We start from the raw sequence: 20,259 nt of genomic DNA on the forward strand, positions 1-20,259 counted from the left end.
TATATTTAAGGACTTAGACTTTGGAGTTTGACTTCTTGGGATTAGAATTTTGGCGTTTCCACTCATTAGTTCTGTGATTTGGGGAATGTTTCCTGACTTCTCTGAGCCCAGTTTAAACATTGTAGTAGGGAATAATGGTATTACCTGTCTTATATGGTTATTATGAGGATTTATCACAGAATCTGGAATATAGTAAATACTTAATAATGATGTTGTCAAATATTTGTCCTTATGATGAAATGTTTTGGGAAGATTTTATCAACAGGTTTTTTGGTAATGATTGAGGTGCCATATACACAATAACTAATTTGTTACTCTTGATATTTTTTTCCTTAGAGAAAATTAAGTAAAAAAATAAATAAATTTTCACTGTCCATACAAAATTATCTTAAATCATATTTTAGTAATGGGAATATTTGTACAATTTTTAAGTTTACAAAATAACACGTTTTTGTATCAGTTTATTTTCAATAGCAGCCATGTGAGGGTAGCAAAGTAGATGTCCCAATTGTATAGGAAGCTAATACCTAATGTTCAGGAAACTAAGGCTGAAATTGGTCGTTATTTGCCTATAGTCATATGAGTAGTACTAGAACCCAGGTCTTCTGATTTTAGTCTAGGGTTAGTTACTCTAGGTTTTCATTAGAAGACTCTGTTACCATGTAGTTAGTAGATATTCTTGCTTAAAAACTCTGTATTTTTGTTCATCCATGTAGATTATTTTCCCTCTTTATTTTTTGGCTTTCTCTTACAGAATCTTTTGAGAAGTTGTTTCAAAGTTGATTTAAATCAACTGCCTTATTTTGCACACAAAGAAGCAAAATTTAAAGGAGTTAATGACTTGCTTGAGGTCTTACAACTATTTAATAAAAACAGCAAGACTAAAATCTAGGTCTCCTGATATTCAGTTTATTGCTATTTTTATATTATCCTGTCTTCTGAGAAAAATGAGGATGTAGCCCAGATTCACTTGGTTGTATTTTGTCTATAATAATATAACTTTTAATTATGGAAGCATATACTCAGTCTCTGAATTTTTGACTTATAAACAACAGACTTCACGTACAGGTATATATTAAGTGCTCCATACCAATGAATTTACTGTAATTATTTGATATATCTTTATCTCAGATAGGACAGGGACCATGCCTTATTCATGATTTTTTTTGTTTTTTTAAAAAGTTACTTTTTAGTGAGTAGATACCCCATTCACCAATGTTTTACCCCCTTATTATTATTATTATTTTTTTTTTTTGCGGTACGCGGGCCTTTCACTGTTGTGGCCTCTCCCGTTGCGGAGCACAGGCTCCGCACGTGCAGGCTCAGCGGCCATGGCTCACAGGCCCAGCCGCTCCGCAGCATGTGAGATCTTCCCAGACTGGGGCACGAACCCGTGTCCCCTGCATTGGCAGGCGGACTCTCAACCACTGCGCCACCAGGGAAGCCCCCCTTATTATGTTTTGATTTCCTTCTGTGTTTAATAGATTTTCATATTCATAGTAAGTGTTCACAAAATATTTGTTGGATTGAATTTCTTGATAGATGGTTCTGTAGTTGGTATTTTTTGTTTGCTTTTTAAATATTCAATTTGGTGAATTCTCTTGTTATAAATATTTTATTATTGCTATTGTTGGGGCCCAGGGTACGTTGCCGCAAAGTGTGCCTCAATGGCATATTGATTATTTTGAATTAAAGTTACTTAAGAAAGAGCTGATGCAAGAGGGACACTTTGAACCTCCTCTCTGTCTTCCTGAAAGTAGGGAATAAATTGCATATGAAAAATGAAGGTAGAAGGAAATTCTTATCAACAGAGATAGGGAATTTGAGGTCAAAAAGCCTATACAAACAGACCTTGTTACTTCTTTAATTTATTACCCCAAGCCCAAACTCAGTTTAGATTCTTTACTAATTAAGCACCCAAAGCCTAAGTTATTTTTGTCCTATAAATTTCTTATAAATTTAGTGTTTCTCTGTCTAAAAAGTATAAAAACTGGCTTCTTTGGTCCCTTCTTAGGTCCCATTTCTATGAGAACTCCATGAGCATGAATTAAAATTTTCACTGTGTCCATCAGTTTGTCAGTAGATAACTCCTTGGAATAAAAATTTTAATTATATAGCTAGAACATTAACATGGGTGTTATTTACAGTGGTTGTCTCTTATCACAGTGTAAATTGCAGATTTAGACTAACTTCCTTGAGTAGCTGCATTGTTAATTTTGAACTCATAGAGTTAAAAAAAAAGAGCAAGACCAAAATAAACTTAAATGAAAAGTGAATCATTGAGTTAACTAGAGACCTGGATTTGAAGTACACAATATTTTAGGCATGTAAAGTAAGACCCGTTATCTTAGAAGAGATAGCTTAGTGAAGATAAACTTTTGAGATTTGTGTGAGGGACAGAATTAATTTCAGAATTGAAAAATCTGTTTTTTTTAAAGTAAACTTTTTATTTACGTTCAACACGTATATAGAAAAGTACACAAATCTTTAGTATACAGACTGATTACAGTTGACCGTTGAACAACATGGGGGTTCGGGGCACCTACCCTCTGTGCAGTTGAAAATCTGCATATGACTTTTAGTTGGCCCTCTGTATTTGTGGATTCAACCAACCATGGATCCAGCCAACTGCAGGTTGTGTATATTGTAGTATTTGCTATTGAAAAAAATCCAAGTGTAAGTAAACCCACATACTTCAAACATGTTGCTGTTCAAGGGTCAACTGTATTTTTACAAAGTGAAAACATCTGTGCAATCAGTGTACAGTTTAAGAAACAGAACATTATTATCATCCCAAAGATTCGCTTTGTGGCTCTTCGAGTCACTGTGCTCTTGCCAGAGGGTTCTGGAACCAAAATTCTGCTTTGCCTGGAATCATATACTATGCCCTCTTTTGTTTCCTGCTACTTTTGTGCCCATTTTCAGATTCACTTGTGTTGTTGGGTATATAGTCATTTATTCTCATTGCTATGTAGTAGTCTATTTTAGGAATATATATACAATAATCTATAATGTATGTATATTCATTTTACTGAAGATGGACATTTGGGTTGATTCTAGGCTGGGATTACTACAGGTTTCTTGCTATGAAGATTCTTATACATGTCTTTTGGGGTCTCTGTATTTTGTGGGTTATAGAGCTGGGGTGATCTAAACTAGTTCTGTTTTTGAACAAGGAAAATCAGGAACAGTTTTGATTTATTTATTAGATTTCCTATATGCAAATGAAAAGTGTGATGTATATAGAAGGAAATATAAGCAGCCTAATAAAGTTTGTTGGAGGCATTCAGATTTCCATAGTTGGTAATCACAGCTAGAATAATTTGTTTCATTGTTATAGTTCTGCGTTAATATCTGCATTATTATCTATGATAATACAGATAGTTCTGTATTATCTGTAATTTCCTTATTTGTTCTTTTTTAAAACTATTAATATATTTTATTTCATTTATTTATTTTGAAAAAATTTTTATTGGGGTATAATTGATTTACAATGTTGTGTTAGTTTCAGGTGTACAGCACAGTGAATCTGTTACACAAATACATATATCTGCTTTTTTTAAGATTGTTTTCCCATAGAGGCTATTACACAGTATTGAGTAGAGGAGGTCCTTATTAGTTACCTATTTTATGTATAGTAGTGTGTATGTGTCAATCCCAATCTTCCAATTTATCCCTCCCCCACCCTCACCCACCGGTAACCATAAGTTTATTTTCTACGTCTGTATCTCTATTTTGGTTTTGTAGATAAGTTCATTTGTAGCCTTTTCTTAGATTTGACATGTAAATGATATCATATGATATTTGTCTTTCTTTGTCTGACTTAAGTCACTAAGTATGAGAATCTCGAGGTCCATCCATGTTGCTGCAAATGGCATTATTTTGTTCTTTTTTATGGGTGTGTAATATTTAGTTGTATATATATGCACCACATCTTCTTTATGCATTCCTCTGTTGATGCACATTTAAGGTGCTTCCATGTCCTGGCTATTGTAAATAGTGCTGCAGTGATCATCGGGGTGCATGCATCCTTTTGAATTCTGGTTTTCTCCGTATATATGCCCAGGAGTGAGACTGCTGGATTATGTGGTAGCTCTATTTTTACTTTTTTGAGGAACCTCCATACTGTTCTCCATAGTGGCTGTACCAGTTTGCATTCCCACCAACAGTGTAGGAGGATTCCCTTTTCTCCACACCCTCTCCAGCACTTATTGTTTGTAGACCTTATTGATGATGGCCATTCTGACTTGCGTGAGGTGATACCTAATTGTAGTTTTGATCTGCATTTCTCTAATTATTAGTAATGTTGAGCTCCTTTAATGTGTTTGTTGGTAATCTGTCCTTCTTTGGAGAAATGTCTATTTAGGTCTTCTGCCCATTTTTGGATTGGGTTGTTTGTTTTTTTGATATTGAGCTGCATGAGCTGCTTGTAAATTTTGGAGATTAATCCTTTGTCAGTTGCTTCATTTGAAAATATTTTCCCCCATTCTGAGGGTTGTCTTTTCATCTTGTTTATGGTTTCCTTTGCTGTACAAAAAGTTTTAAGTTTCATTAGGTCCCATTTGTTTAGTTTTTTAAAATTTCCATTTCTCTAGGAGGGGAGTCAAAAAGGATCTTGCTGTGATTTATGTCACAGAGTGTTCTGCCTATGTTTTTGTCTAAGAGTTTTATAATGTCTGGCCTTACATTTAGGTCTTTAATCCATTTTGAGTAGTTTATTTTTGTGTATGGTGTTAGGGATGATCTAATTTCATTCTTTTACACGTAGCTGTCCAGTGTTCCCAACACCACTTATTGAAGAGGCTGGTTTTTCTGCATTGTATACTCTTGCCTCCTTTATCAAAAATAAGGTGACCATATTTGCGTGGGTTTATCTCTGGCTTTCTCTCCTGTTCCATTGATCTATATTTCTGTTTTTGTGCCAGTACCATACTGTCTTGATTACTGTAGCTTTCTAGTATAGTCTGAAGTCCAGAAGCCTGATTCCACCAAATCCGTTTTTCTTTCTCAAGATTGCTTTGGCTATGCAGGGTCTTTTGTTTCCATACAAATTGTGAAATTTTTTGTTCTATTTCTGTGAAAAATGCCAGTGGTAGTTTGATAGTGATTGCATTGAATGTGTAGATTGCTTTGAGTAGTATAGTCATTTTCACAGTGTTGATTCTTCCGGTCCAAGAACATATCTCTCCATCTGTTTGTGTCATCTTTTACTTTCTTCATCAGTATTTTATAGTTGTATGCGTAGCAGTCTTTTGTTTCCTTAGGTAGGTGTGTTCCTAGGTATTTTATTCAGTTTGATGCAGTGGTAAATGGGGTTGTTTCCTTAAGTTCTCTTTCTGATTTTTTGTTGTTAGTGTGTAAGAATGCAAGAGATTTCTATGTATTAATTTTGTATACAGCAACTGTACCAGATTCATTTATGAGTGCTAGTAGTTTTCTCATAGCATCTTTAGGATTTTCTATGCATAGTGTCATGTCATCTGCAAACAGTGACAGTTTTACTTCTTCTTTTCCAATTTGGAGTCCTTTTATTTATTTTTCTTCTCTGATTGCTGTGTCTAGGACTTCCAAAACTATGTTGAGTTGTATTAGCAGGAGTGGTCATCCTTGCTTTGTTCCTGATCTTAGAGGAAATGCTTTCAGCTTTTCACCATTGATTAATTGTTAGCTGTAGCTTTTGTTGTATATGGTCTCTTTTATGTTGAGGTAAGTTCCCTCTAAGCCCACTTTCTGGAGTTTTTTTTTTTTTTTTTGTCATAAATGGGTGTTGAACTTTGTTATAGTTTTTTCTGCATCTATTGAGTTGATCATATGGATTTTATTCTTTAGTTTGTTAATGTGGTGTATCACGTTGTTTGATTTGTGTATATTAAAGAATCCTTGCAACCCTAGGATAAATCCCACTTGATCAGAGTGTATTATCCTTTTAATGTGCTGTTGGATTCAATTTGCTAGTATTTTGTTGAGGATTTTTGTGTCTATGTTCATTAGTGATATTGACCTATAAATTTTCTTTTTTTGTGGTATCTTTGTCTGGTTTTGGTATCAGGGTGATGGTAGCCTCATAGAATGAGTTTGGGAGTGCTCCTTTCTCTGCAATTTTTGGGAAGAGTTTCAGAATGGTAGGTGTTATCTCTTCTCTAAATGTTGGATAGAATTTGCCTGTGAAACCATCTGGTCCTGGACTTTTGTTGGAAGATTTGTAATCACAGTTTCAATTTCAGTGTTTGTGATTGGTTTGTTCATATTTTCTATTTCTTCATGGTTCAGTCTTGTAAGCTTCTGTCTTTCTACAAATTTGTCCATTTCTTCTGCGTTGTCCATTTTATTGATGTAGAGTTGCCTGTACTAATTTCTTATGATCCTTTCTATTTCTGTGGTGTCCATTGTAACTTCTGTTTTTTTTATTTATAATTTTATTGATTTGAATCCTCTCCCTTTTTTTCTTGATGAGCCTGGCTGAAGGTTTATCAATTTTGTTTATCTTCTCAAAGAACCAGCTTTTAGTTTTATTGATCTTTACTATTGTTTTCTTTGTGTCTATTTCATTTATTCTTCTCTGATCTTTATGATTTCTGTCCTTCTACTAACTTTGGGTTTTGTTTGTTTTTCTTTCTGTAGTTGCTTTAGATGTAAGGATAGGTTGTTTACTTGAGATTTTTCTTGTTTTTCGAGGTAAGCTTGTATTGCTATAAACTTCCCTTTTAGAACTGCTTTTGCTGTGTCCCATACATTTTGCAGTGTCATGTATTTGGTGTCCTTTGTCTCTAGGTATTTTTTGATTTCCTCTTTGATTTCTTCAGTGATCCATTGATTATTTAATAACATATTGTTTAGCTTCCATGTGTTTGTGTTTTTTACAGTTTTTTTTTTCCTGTAATTGATCTCATAGCGTTGTGGTCAGAAAAGACACTTGATATGATTTCAGTTTTCTTAAAATTTTCAAGGCTTGATTTGTGACCCAAGATGTGACCTATTGTGAAGAATGTTCCATGTCCACTTGAGAAGAAAATGTTTTCTGCTGCTTTTGGATATAATGTCCTATAAATATCAATTAAGTGTGTCTGGTCTAATGTGTCATTTAAGGCTTGTGTTTTCCTTAACTTTCTGTCTGGATGATGTATCCATTGGTTTCAGCGGGATCTTGATATCCTCCACTATTATTGTGTTACTGTCAATTTCCCCTTTTATGGCTGTTAGCATTTGCCTTATGTTGAGGTGCTCCTATATAGGGTGCATATATTTACAATTGTTATGTCTTCTTCATGGACTGATCCTTTGATCGTTATCCAGTGTTCTTCCTTGTCTCTTGTAACAGTCTGTATTTTAAAGTTTATTTTGTGTGAGATGAGAATTGCTACTCTCTCCTTCTCTTCATTTCCATTTGCATGGAATATATTTTTTCCATTCCCTCACTTTCAGTCTGTATGTGTCCCTAGAGCTGAAGTGGGTCTCTTGTAGACAGTATATATACATGTCTTGTTTTTGTATCCATTCAGCCAGTCTGTACCTTTGGCTGGAGGATTTGATGTATTTGCATTTAAGGTAATTATTGATATGTATGTTGCTATTGTTATTTTCTTAATTGTTTTCAGTTTGTTTTTGTAAGTCTTTTTCTTCTCTGTGTTTCTTGCCTAGAGAAGTTCATTTAGCATTTGTTGTAAAGCTATTTTGGTGGTGCTGAATTTCCTCTTAGCTTTTGTTTGTCTGTAATGCTTTTGATTTCTCAGCTGATTCTGAATGGGAGCCTTGCTGGGTAGATTAATCTTGGTTGTAGGTTTTTCCCTTTTATTACTTTAAATTTATCCTGCCACTCCGTTCTGGCTTGCAGAGTTTCTGCTGAGATATCAGCTGATAACCTTATGCGGATTCCCTTGTATGTTATTTGTTGCTTTTCCCTTGTTGCTTTTAATATTTTTTCTTTGTATTTAATTTTTGTTAGTTTGATTCATATGTGTCTCAACATGTTTCTCCTTGGGTTTATCCTGTATGGGACTCTCTGTGTTTCCTAGACTTGGGCAACTATTTCCTTTCCCATGTTAGGGAACTTTTCAACTACAATCCCTTCAAATATTTTCTGACTCTTTCTCTTTCTCTTCTTTTTCTGGGACCCCTATAATTCGAATATTGGTTCCTTTAATGTTGTCCCAGAGGTCTCTGAGACTGTCCTGATTTCTTGTTTTATTCTGTTCCACTGCAGTGATTTCCCCCATTCTGTCTTACAGCTCACTTACCTGTTCTTCTACTTCAATTATTCTGCTACTGATTCCTTCTAGGGTAGTTTCATTTCATTATTGTTCATCACTGTTTGTTCTTAGGTTCCTCTAGTTTTTTGTTAATCATTTCTTATATATTTTCGATCCGTGCCTCTATTCTGTTTCTGATATCTTGCATCATCTTTACTATCATTACTCTGAATTATTTTTGGGTAGATCGCCTAGTTCCTTTTCATTTATTTGATCTTGTATGTTTCTATCTTGCACCTTTGTCTGCAGCACATTCCTCTGTTCTTTCATTTTGTGTAACTTACTATGTTCATTGTCACCTTTCCGCAGGCTGCAGGGTCGTAGTTCCTCTTGCTTCTGGTGTCTGCCCCCTTGTGAGTGATGTTGGTCCAGGGGCTTGTGTAGGCTTCCTGGTTGGAGGGACTGATGCCTGTGCTCTGGTGGTTGGAGCTGGGTGGGCAGGGCTGTGGCAAGAGCTGTATTTTGGGTGTCTCGAGCATAGGATGACTTTTGGCAGCCTGTCTGCTGATGGTTGGGGTTGTGTTCCTGTCTTGCTGGTAGTTTGGCCTGAGACATCCAGCACTGAAGCTTGCAGGCTGTTGTGGGGAGCCAGGTCTTGCTGCTGAGATGAGAACCTCTGGGAGAGCTCACACTGATTAATATTCTCTGGGGCCAGGAATTCTCTGGAGGTCCAGTGGCCAGGACTTCATGCTTCCACCACAGGGCTCAGTTTCAACCCCTGGCTGGGGAACCAAGGAAGAACTTGCAAGCCACGTGGTGTGGCCAAAAACAAACAAAAAACAACAAAAAAACCCAGAAAAGAGACAAAAACCAAGAGAAACAGAAAACTAAAAAGAAGCAAACAAAACCAAAAAGATCCCAAAAAACCCCACAAATAATAAAGTAGACAACCACCAACCAAACAAAAATACCTCAAAATGAAAACAAACAATAGAAACATAACTAACAAAAACAAAAGAAAAACAACACAAAAAGCAAAGACTACAAAAAATAAACACACAAAAATGACAAGAAAACAAAGTGAAACAAACAGAAAAAGAGAAAAAAAGCTCCAAAACAGAAAAGAAAAAAAAGAAGACAAAAAGAAACAAAAATGACAAAACAAACAAAAAAACCCAATAGACCAATAAAAAATAAGTTTAAAATTTTAAATGAATTAATTAAAACAGCAAAACAAAACAACAAAATAATCCCTGGGGGCTCTGCTATCAGTGTCTTTGCCCCCATGGTGAGCCATTTCCAACATCCACCTCCCCAGGAGGCCCTCAAAGACCTTTCAGGTAAGTTTCTGGACCTGCTGTGGGCAGTGTGGTTGCAACACAGATTCTGACCTGCCCCAACTCCCATGTGCACATGTTCCCAAAGTCCACAGCTGCCAAAGCTAGACCCATCTCAGTTCTGGAAGCACTCATCTCTTCAGTTGTTCTGCAGGTGTTGGATATACCAGGCTGATCATGGGGGTTAAATCTGTGGCTTGTGCAGCTGCACGGAGAGATTTTAATTCCTCTTCCTTAGTCGTACAGCCATGGGGGCTCAGTTTTGGTTTCGGTCCCTTCTCGGTGTGTGGGCTAACCTCAAGCATCTGCTCTCCACCCAGGCGAGTGGGGGCAAAGGCAGCAACTGAGTGGGAGACTCTTACTCGCTTAGGTGGGATTGGCCACAGGTGGTGATCGATTGGGGCATGCATGCTTGCTCAGGCAGGAGGGAATAAGGTGCCTATGACTGGGGCATGTGCACTTGCTCAGGTGTGAGGGGGACAAGGTTGCAATGACTGGGGCGTGGGCACTCTGTTGGGAATCCCTCCCAGTGGCCATGGAGGCCAGGGCTGGCATGTGGGGAGAGAGGCTGCGATGGGGGCCCCGCCCCTTGTGTGCCACTCAACAATGGCGCCTTGCTTCTAAGGCAGTCCTACTTCTTCCAGGAGCATTCCCAGCTGCAGAGCTCCTCACTCCCGTCCCTTCAGGCCGTATCCACACAGCCAACAGCAGTCCTCTCCCTGGGTCTGCTCTCCTAACATCTCGCGTCAGCACCCAGCCCCTGCCCACGTTGGCAGACACCCATCTCAGGCTGAGGTGTGCAGGGCTGTGGTACAGACTGTCCATGGAAGTCTTGTTTTCTTCTGACTGCCACAGATCAGCCACTGTCCTTTCTTACAATAGCCCCTGAATCCACCCCTTTCAGCATATTTTGCCACTGGTAAGGGGGCCTCCCTGGGTTTGGTAATCTCTCCTCTCCTTCAGCTCCTCCCCAGGAGTGTGGATTCCATCCCGTTTCCTCTTTTCCTTTTCTTCCCTTTCTGTCCTTCATCCTACCTGGTTACACAGGGATCTTCTCTTGTCCTTTTAGGTGTCCAGGATCCTGTGCTAGTGTTCAGCAGGTGCTCTATGCAAATTGTTCCACTTGTAGATATATTCTCGATGTACTTGTGGGGAGAAGTGAACCCCAGGTCCTCCTATTCCACCCTCTTGACTGCTCTCAGCTCCTTATTTGTTCTTTGTGTTGTATCTGAAACAGCTTTTCTACCCCATGTGTGTACCTTTATTCCTTATTTATTTCTAGGAATGCCCTTCCTACTCTTATCTTTTATTATAGAAATCCAACTCATTTTTTCAGCCTGGTTTGTGAAATTTTCCCTGACCTCACATTTAGAGGCAATCGTTCCTTTTTTTTCATTTTTATATAACTTTTTAGCTGTTTATAATATTTATCAAATATTATCTTTGTTATAATTATTTATGTCTTTTTATCCTCATTCTCTTAGATGGCAGTGTTTTTGAGGGTAGTTTTATTTTTTCCTTTCTCATAATTGTAGAACTGCACCTTGCATATATAGGCACTCAAGTATATGTTGAATTTTAAATGTATTTATGATTTTTATATATTCAAGGAATAATATGTAATTTTATAGTTAGAAATCATTGTAGTAGCAATAAGTATTCTGTCATAACCATGTGAAAAGTATAACTGACATTTAATATTGGAATTTAATTTCAGTAGTAGAAGATGGTGGTTTAAGCTGGCTAAGGAAGTCTTACCAAAGAATGAAGGAACAAGCTGAGAAACAAAATAGAAATTTAGAAGACATTGTAGCTGAAAGATATGGGGTAAGTATTAAGGAGATACATATTATTTTCAGAGTTATATGAGAAATTAACTTTGTCAGTGTTTTGTGCCAGGAAACACTTTTGAATTGACTTGATACTAAATTTCAAATGTGTATATTGCTATAGCCATTTTTTCCTTTTCATTTTTATGTAAACCTATGTAGCATATTTGAATATAAAACTCAATGAATATAAAACTTAAGTATGTAAAATTTAAGTATGCATGTGTTTAATGTAAAAGCAACGTTTTCTTCTTGTGAGGAAATTTAAATAATATAGGAAAGCCTCCATAGTATACCTCTGGACATAACCACTGTTAAAAATTTTGTATATATCAGAGATTTTATTTTATTTCAGAGTTTTTGTTGTATTCCGGAGTTTCAGATTGTAACAGTTTTTTTGTTGTTGTTTAGAGAGTGTGCTTTTAAAAAGTGATATTTATTTTTTTTTCCAGTTTTATGAAATATACTTGACATACTTGACATATACTTGACATAACAGCACTATATCAGCTTAAGATATGCAGCATAATGATTTCACTTACATACATCATGACATGATTACCGTGTGTGTGTGTGTGTGTGTGTGTGTGTGTGTATGTGTATGTACAAAACAATGGAATCATGCAGCAGTATATTTTAGAACCAGCTCCCCCATTTACCATGGGTGAATAATCTTTCTGTTTCAGTAGCTATTGATATCCTGTTTTTCTTTTTTAATTTCAGAAGAAAGAAGGCTTAGGAAGGAGTAGGCAAACAAAGAAAGTGAGAGAGAAAAATTATCCTTTGTTTTAAGAGAATCTTTGTTAATATTTTGATTTTTTTTTAGATTTTTTTCTGGTTATTATATACTTTTAAAATAAACAGTTTTATAAAAGTAGGCTCGGGCTTCCCTGGTGGCGCAGTGGTTGAGAGTCCACCTGCCAATGCAGGGGACACGGGTTCGTGTCCCGGTCTGGGAGGATCCCACATGCCGCGGAGCGGCTGGGCTCGTGAGCCATGGCTGCTGGGCCTGCGCGTCCGGAGCCTGTGCTCCGCAACAGGAGAGGCCACAACAGTGAGAGGCCCGCGTACCGCAAAAAAAAACAAAAAAAAAACAAAAAAAACCCCCCCAAAAAAACAGTAGGCTCATAGAATACATCCTGATTCTTTCACTTACACAAACAGACATAGTTGGTTGCCAGTAAATGTATATATTTTAATGACCTCTTAATATTTACATATATATATTTATATGATTTTACCATCATTTATTTAATTGTCAGTGGAGGGACATTTATATATTTTTATTTTCTCCGCTGTTAAACAACACTGTGCTGATCATCTTTTCCAATGCATTTTTCATACTTACCTGGTTATTTTCTTACATGAATTGCTAAAAGGGAAATTGTCAATTTAGAGGATATAGACACTTAAAGTGAGATATGTATTGCAAAATTTCTGTACAGAAATATTGAAGAAATTATACTGTCAGTAAAATGACTTTTGTTACATGGTTTTCAATAGTAGTACTATCATTCTTTATACTCTGTGCTACTGTGATTGGTAAGCAGACTTTGTCTTTGCTTTTATTTTTATACATTTGTTTACTAGCAAAGTGGGATATTTTTTCATATTTTTTTGGCCATTTGATTGATTATTGATGGTATTTACCCATTTTGGGATATTAATTTAAGACCTTTTAATAAGTCTGTTCAAATTTCTTCCTGTTAGTTTCATGTTCATTTTTTACTTTGTTTATATTTGCTATGAATATATTTTAAATATTTTTACGAACAAAACCTATCAGGTTTTTCTTTTATGACTTAATGTTATTGGTATAATTCATTGACAGGCCTTCTCCACCCCCAAGATCATAAAAATGCACACCTATATGTCCTTTGAGAACTTGTTCAGTTTTATTTTTATGGATAGCTTTAATATTTTTGAAATACATATTTGTGTATAGTTTAAAGTAAGCATTTAACTTTCCTTAAGTCTTTAGATAGTCATTTATAATATATTGAATGAATTATTTTTTCCCACTAATTAGAAATGATACATTTATTATATATTACATCATTTTTTATAAAATCAGTCTATTTCTTTACTCTCAAATCTATTTTATTGATTTTTTTGTTGTTTCCTGGAATTAGTATCATACTATTTTAATTACTGTAGTTTTCAGTAACTCATGCAGATAGCAAATAATTAGTGAACACCTACTATGTGACAGGGTAAGTCTCCTTTTATTAGTCACTAAAAAGTAACTTTACATTCTTATGTGTGCTTTTTTTTGTTGTTAAATTTAGAATCAATTTTGTCAAGTTCAAGCTCAAAAGAAACAGTTTTCCAAAATACATTATAAATTTACAACTCATTTTGGAATTTTGATTTAAATTTAATTAAATGTATAGATAAATCAAAGACAATTAATACCTTTGTAATGTTGAGTAACCTCATCCTAAAATACTGATTATTTCTCAATTCAAAATTTTTTAAAATTTTTATTGGAGTAGGGTTGTTTTACAGTGTTGCATTAGATTCTACTGTACAGCAAAGTGTATCAGCTATACCTATACATATATCCCCTCTTTTTCGGATTTCTTTCCCATTTAGGTCACCACAGTCAATTCAGATTTCTATTTATGCTCTTCAGTACATTTCTCCATTCAGTTGTTAATGCATGTATCCTAAGATATTTTTATTTTTTTCAATTGTATGCTGAATCTTTGTTCTCTTATGTTTTCTGACTTGCCTGGTGCTAGTCTGCCCATTTTTTTTTAACTCTTGTCATTAAATCTATAGGGTTTTTTTTTTAATTGGGTTATATGGGAATATAGTTATATGCAAATGGTGATTACTTTTGCTTTTGCTACTCGGTATTACAATATTTCAACTTTCTTGTATTCTTGAAGTAGAATTTCAGAACTTTGATTAATAACACTTTTCTTTCTGTGTTTAAGTGATAACTTCTCGCATTTAAGATGAAGATTGTCATCTTTAGAAAGTATCTTTGCATTCAAAGTTTATTCAAAAGTGTTTTTTTGTTAATTTGCTTTTGCTTTTAAATTAGGAATGGGTATCTAAATTTTATGAAATAACTTTTTTGGTATCCTTTGATATAACTGTGATTTTTTTTTTTCTTTTGTTAATGAGATGAATTGCCTGAATACATTTCCTAACATTGGACCATTCTTGCATTCTTTGAATCCTATTTGATTATGGCATTTCCTTTAATATACCACTACATTAAATTTGTTAATATTTTATTTTGAATTTCTATCTTTATTTATACATAACATGGCCTTTAGTTTCCTTCTTATGTTTTTTTAGGGGTTATTATGAGTTTATGTTTTGAATTGTGAACTTTTATATAAGTTCTTTTTTTTTAAACCTTCGTTTTTTAGATTTTTTTTTGATGTGGACCATTTTTAAAGTCTTTATTGAATTTGTTACAGTATTACTTCTGTTTTATGTTTTGGTTTTTTGGCCGTGAGGCATGTGGGATCCTAGCTCCCCAACCAGGGATTGAACCCTCACCCCTTGCATTGGAAGGTGAAGTCTTAACCACTGGACCACCAGGGAAGTCCCTTATGTAATTTCTTAATGCTCTAGAACAGTTAAGAATCACAGAGTGAGGCATTTTGACATAGTAGTTAAAAACATTGGCTTTGTAGTCAAATAGTCCTGAATTTCAATACAGTGTTTGTTACTCTTGCTATGTGACCTTAGCTTCATTTTTATTTTTCATTTTAAAAACACAGCTATTAGTATCAATATCATAGAATTGTTGTGAACATTAATAATAATTTGAATGCTTTTTATCTGCCAGGTACTGTTAAAATACTTCATGTATAATTAAACTTATTTAATACCCATAATTGTACTATTTTCTTGTTTGGTAAATGAGGAAACTGAAGCAGACAGAGTTTAAATAACCAAGATTACGTAGCTCATGAGTAAATTTGAACCTAGGCATTGTTTGTAGAGCCCACTTAAATGATACAAAAGATGTAGTAAAATAAGCATTGGATAAATTGTGGTAACTGCTGTTTTGGTTTTTATTATTACCATATTTTATTTAATCTAAGAAGCCACTAATTGTAGATACATCATTAATTTATGTATCACCAAGAAAAAAAGAAGTTGCCTATGAGGCAATGCTTAAATTATGAAAATATTCCCCCCCACTGCCATCAGTTTCACTCTGTTGATGTTGTCATTAAATTTAAGAAACATGTTAAACCTGAATTTTTAAAATAATTTGGAAAAATGAAATATAATGGATTATCTCTGCCTAGACTAAGATGACAACTTTCCATCTCAACTCACATATTTTATTGAAATAATTTGAAATTTTAATTACAGTTTACTATAAATTTAAAAAATATGCATGTGATTCTTGACAGTTATATTCTTCACAACTACAAGAACAATTATTTAGACTATTGCTATTTGGTTTATAGCATGCATTCCTTTTTTCAGAGATCTTTGCCCTAATTCATTTATGGTTTGGCTTAATGATCCTGAGTAATTTTCCCCCCAGAATTAGTAAGTGATTTACTTTTTGAGTCCTTTCATTTTGGAAAATGACTTTCTTTTGTCCATGTCAAGGAAGGATAATTTGACTGAATTGAATTCTGTATATAGAATTACTATTGCCTTATAATTTTTTATCAAAATTTGATCTTTATTCCATTATCTTCTAGCATTTAGTATTGTAAGCAAATAGTTGATAGCAGTCTGACTTTCTTTCCTTTGTAGGCAATGTGTTATTTACCTAACTCACGTTTGTTTACATGCTCACACTCCCTTCTCCCCTGATCCAATCTTTGTGAAGAATTTTTTTTCTGAATGAATTTTGAGACTCAGGAATTAGGATTTTTTATGTATGAGTCTTTGAATGCTTCACTTTCTCTCCTCCCCTAAGGCTGTTGGGTGAGCCCTTTGGATCTAGAAAGTTAGTTGAGGAAATTTTCTCTCTTTTTTTTGTTAATGCTCCTATTATCTTTGCTTTTTTCTTTCTGAAAGTACTAGCATATGCATATTAGATTCTGTAGAATTAATTGTTCATGTGTCTTCTCCCTGTAACTTAAATCAATTTACCATTTTTTCCTAAGTATAGCAAATTCCCAGGCTAGTGTTGAATTCACAAATTTGGATTCAACACTTTCTATTCTTCTACTCACTACATGCATAGTTTTGAACATAGTTTAATTATAAGTCTTTATTATTCTTGAACTGCTCTTTTTTATGAGAATCTATTTTGTTTTAGTATTTTAGTAACATCTTGACTGTCACTGACTGTAGGAATTATTATTATTATTATTTTTTGCGGTACACGGGCCTCTCACTGTTGTGGCCTCTCCCGTTGCGGAGCATAGGCTCCGGACGCGCATGCTCAGCGGCCATGGCTCATGGGCCCAGCCACTTCGCGGCATGTGGGATCTTCCTGGACCGGGGCACGAACCCGTGTCCCCTGCATCGACAGGCGGACTCTCAACCACTGCGCCATCAGGGAAGCCCCGTAGGAATTATTATTATTTTTTAATTATGTTTTTATTGTTTTCTGAATTACATTTTGTTTTAGTGCTGGTCATTTGGTCAAAGGGCTCCTTTTGAGCTCCCAGGATTTTTTCATTATTTGGTAATTTTTCATTGGTTATTCATATTTTTTAAGTATTCATTTTATGGTAGTGTGTTTCCTTGCTAGGGCTGCCAAAACACAGCTCCACAGGCTGGGTGGCTTAAACAACAGAAATTTTTCTTACAGCTCAGGAGAATGGAAGTCCAAGATCAAGATGTTAGAGGGTTTGGTTTCATCTGAGGCTTCTCTTCTTGATTCATAAATGACTGCCTTCTTGCTCTGTCCTCACATGAACTTTTCTCTGTGTGTGCACATTCCTCATGTCTCTTTGTGTGTCCAAATTTCTTCTTCTTACAAGGACATCAGTCATACTGGATTAGGGCCTAACCCAATGACCTCATTTTAACTTAATCACTGCTTTAAAGATTCTGTCTACAAATGTGGTCATATTCTGAGGTACTAGGGATTAGGGGTTCAACATATAAATTTGGGGGGGACATATTTCAGGCCATGTCAGGTAGGATGACTGTATGGGTCTTTTATTACCCTTTGTTGAGTTTTTCTTTTCGTTGTGCTACATGACAGTGTATCGTGACACAGTGGCATGTGGGGTACAAGTCATTGAGCCATTTTTAATTTTAAATATCTTGTTTAATTTTTCCTCCTTTCTAGTCAATGGAAATCTTCCAGTTGAAATTAAAAGAAGCTGAAAAAACTGCGTTTATGAAAGAAGACTGTAGACGAGAACGGTGGAGGAAACCAGCATACTCAGAGAGAGCACAAAGTAGTCAGGAAAGTAAAAAATCAGACTTGGTAAAATATAATAAAAGTTCAAGAGATAGATATAATACAACAGATACTGCAAAGAATATCAATAAAGATAAGTTTAGTGGTGATGAAAAAGATAGTAGATCTGGGTCTTTAGAAGCATGTAGAAGAGAATTGAGTCCAAAACAAAATCAAGAGTTTTCTTCTCATATAAATTTGAGACCTAAATTCTTAAGACCCTCTGATGCAGAACTGTCATTTCATAGCAAGGACAGAAATTTTGAACCATCTAGTTCACCTTCAGCACTGGTCTCTCAGGATTCTGTACATTGTGGTTTTCAAAAATCCACGGAGAACAGTGAGGAAAGTTTATCATGGTGGAGTCGATCTGATAAGAGAGAAGGAGACAGGAAACATTCAAATCGAAAACCATTAGAAACCAGTCACAGTGTTGACCGTGGACAAGTTTCAGAAGACGTGAGAGAAAAATCACAGGGTGAAAGCTTGAGAGAGGACTCTCTGAAAAAAGAACACCTACAGGATACAAAGTCTTCGCTTGCTGGGTATTTTTTCATTTATTTTTTAAACTGATAAATGAATATTAAGGTCCAGAGGATTCAGGGAACTGAACTGTATTTTTAGAGCGTCAGTTACTAATTAGATATGAGTTATGATTTTCTATTTCTTAAATTCAATGGAAGAGATAGGATATGTACTTTTAACAATTCAGTAGTTCCGTTTTGTGAATTGTATTTCATTTCACAGTATATTTAACAAAAAGAGCTGGAAGATGAATTCAGTAGCTATATAGTCCCTCAAAATTTATTGCTTTTTTGCAATCTAAAAAACTAAATGAGTTTAGTAATTCTTTTAAATGGATATGCCACAAGAAATATTTTGGTAGATTTTGTTAGTACTGCCATATTACTTCCAAAGGAAATTGCTGCATTTTAAAGTATAATCATAATTGTAAATATTGCATGCCTACTGGAGGTCTGGGAGACTGAAGGAAAATATGCTGCCATAGCCCAAATATAAAGTGGAAAAGATATGTGAAATATCCTACAGAGGGAAGCATGAATTTTGGTGGTGGTTTTGCAGAGAAAGAAATCCACTTTGATAGTTGTCAGGTTTTAAAGCTAATGTTAGAGGTTTTTTTTTATACACATATCTTTAAAAAAAATTATTTATTTAGGCTGCGCTGGGTCTTAGTTGTGACATGTGGGATCTTTAGTTGCGGCATAAGGACTCCTTAGTTGAGGCATGCATGCAGGATCTAGTTCCCTGACCAGGGATCAAACCCAGATCCCCTGCAGTGGGAGCACAGAGTCTTACCCACTGGACCATCAGGGAAGTCCCCTAATGTTAGAGTTCTGAAAGCAAAATATAGATAGGATAGTGGTTGTACCCATAATGATTAGGAAAATAGGCAGCACTTATTGGTTTTATTATTCTTGTACCTGTAGCACTTATATATAGGGCTGAGTCAGTCGATCAGGAAACCCAGGTTGAATGGGATCAAACCTAGGAAAACTTGCTTTAGCCATAGGGCTGGCACTATTTGAAATAGCCATAAATAGAAAATGAGTATCCAAAGGATAATAACTAACTTATACTTGAATGATCATTAAAATATGTTTTAAAATACCACCAAATGAATGGGACACTGAAGGAAGAGGTTTTAGGAAATAATAGAATTCATTGGTGGCAGTAGTAGGTATAAGCATTGTGGTTTGGGGTCATGAGTCTGGTAAATCACTTTTGTTAGTGACTCCATCTGAAGCTGTGGATTATAGAGCACAGTGTGTAGCTTTCAGTAGGAGGGAGGCAGGGAAGCTGGCAAAATCTGGACTGAATGATGAGAGGCCCAGTCACATGGGCTCTGGTTCACGTCAGGGCTTTGTTCCCAGGAAGCGAAAGGAGAAATCCAGTTGTATTGACCGGATAAACGTGGTAGGGATTAGAGAATGTCTAAGGCTGTATACATATATAATTGTCCAGGCTTCACTCCAGGTAGTCTGGAAGGTAGACTGTTTCCAGTCACCAGTTGCTAGTGGGATGAGGCTCTTATTTCCTGATATCATTAGGGTTGGCTTAACATTTGGGTGATCTGTAGGTTTTTACTTCTGTGACTGCAGCTAAGCAGAATATGTAAGCAATCTTACATTGTTAATATTCCTTCTGGTTCTATAATTGCTTCATGTTTATATGTTGTAAGCTTCTGATAGATATACTGTAATACAGGAACTCATTGAAAGCTTTATGTTTTGGTCTGAAGACAGTATTCTTTGTTAGCTGTGTTAATTTTGATGTTACAGATGTTTTGAGGCTTTCCATGAATTCCATGATTGGCTGGAGAGGGAAAGGACAGTCTAGGAATATTCCACATATATGTAAACAAAAAAGAATTCCTGAGCATGTAGAGTGGTATAAAGTGAGAAACCAAGTGTGGGACCTTGAAGAATGCCTGTTTTCAGGGAGTGGAAAGATTCAGTGAAGGATTGTTAGAAGCTGTTAATTTGTCTGAACATTATCCTGGGTATATGTTGAATTCTTTATAAAATGCCAGAATT

At 35.4% G+C, this 20,259-nt stretch overlaps 1 protein-coding gene across 3 annotated transcripts in view; it reads left to right on the forward strand.

Annotated features, from left to right (window-relative positions):
• Positions 1-20,259, forward strand: part of CWF19L2 (CWF19 like cell cycle control factor 2) — a 193,580-nt gene that overhangs the window by 53,587 nt on the left and 119,734 nt on the right. For 2 of the 3 annotated variants that reach the window (XM_067750901.1, XM_067750903.1), the window contains exons 7-8: positions 11,241-11,350; positions 17,591-18,249. In XM_067750901.1, coding sequence (XP_067607002.1) covers positions 11,241-11,350; positions 17,591-18,249 — 769 coding nt within the window. The remainder of the gene's footprint in view (positions 1-11,240; positions 11,351-17,590; positions 18,250-20,259) is intronic. The other variant, XM_067750902.1, reaches the window with a different exon arrangement.

Source organism: Pseudorca crassidens, chromosome 9 (genome assembly GCF_039906515.1).
Source record: "Pseudorca crassidens isolate mPseCra1 chromosome 9, mPseCra1.hap1, whole genome shotgun sequence".
NCBI lineage: Eukaryota > Metazoa > Chordata > Mammalia > Artiodactyla > Delphinidae > Pseudorca > Pseudorca crassidens.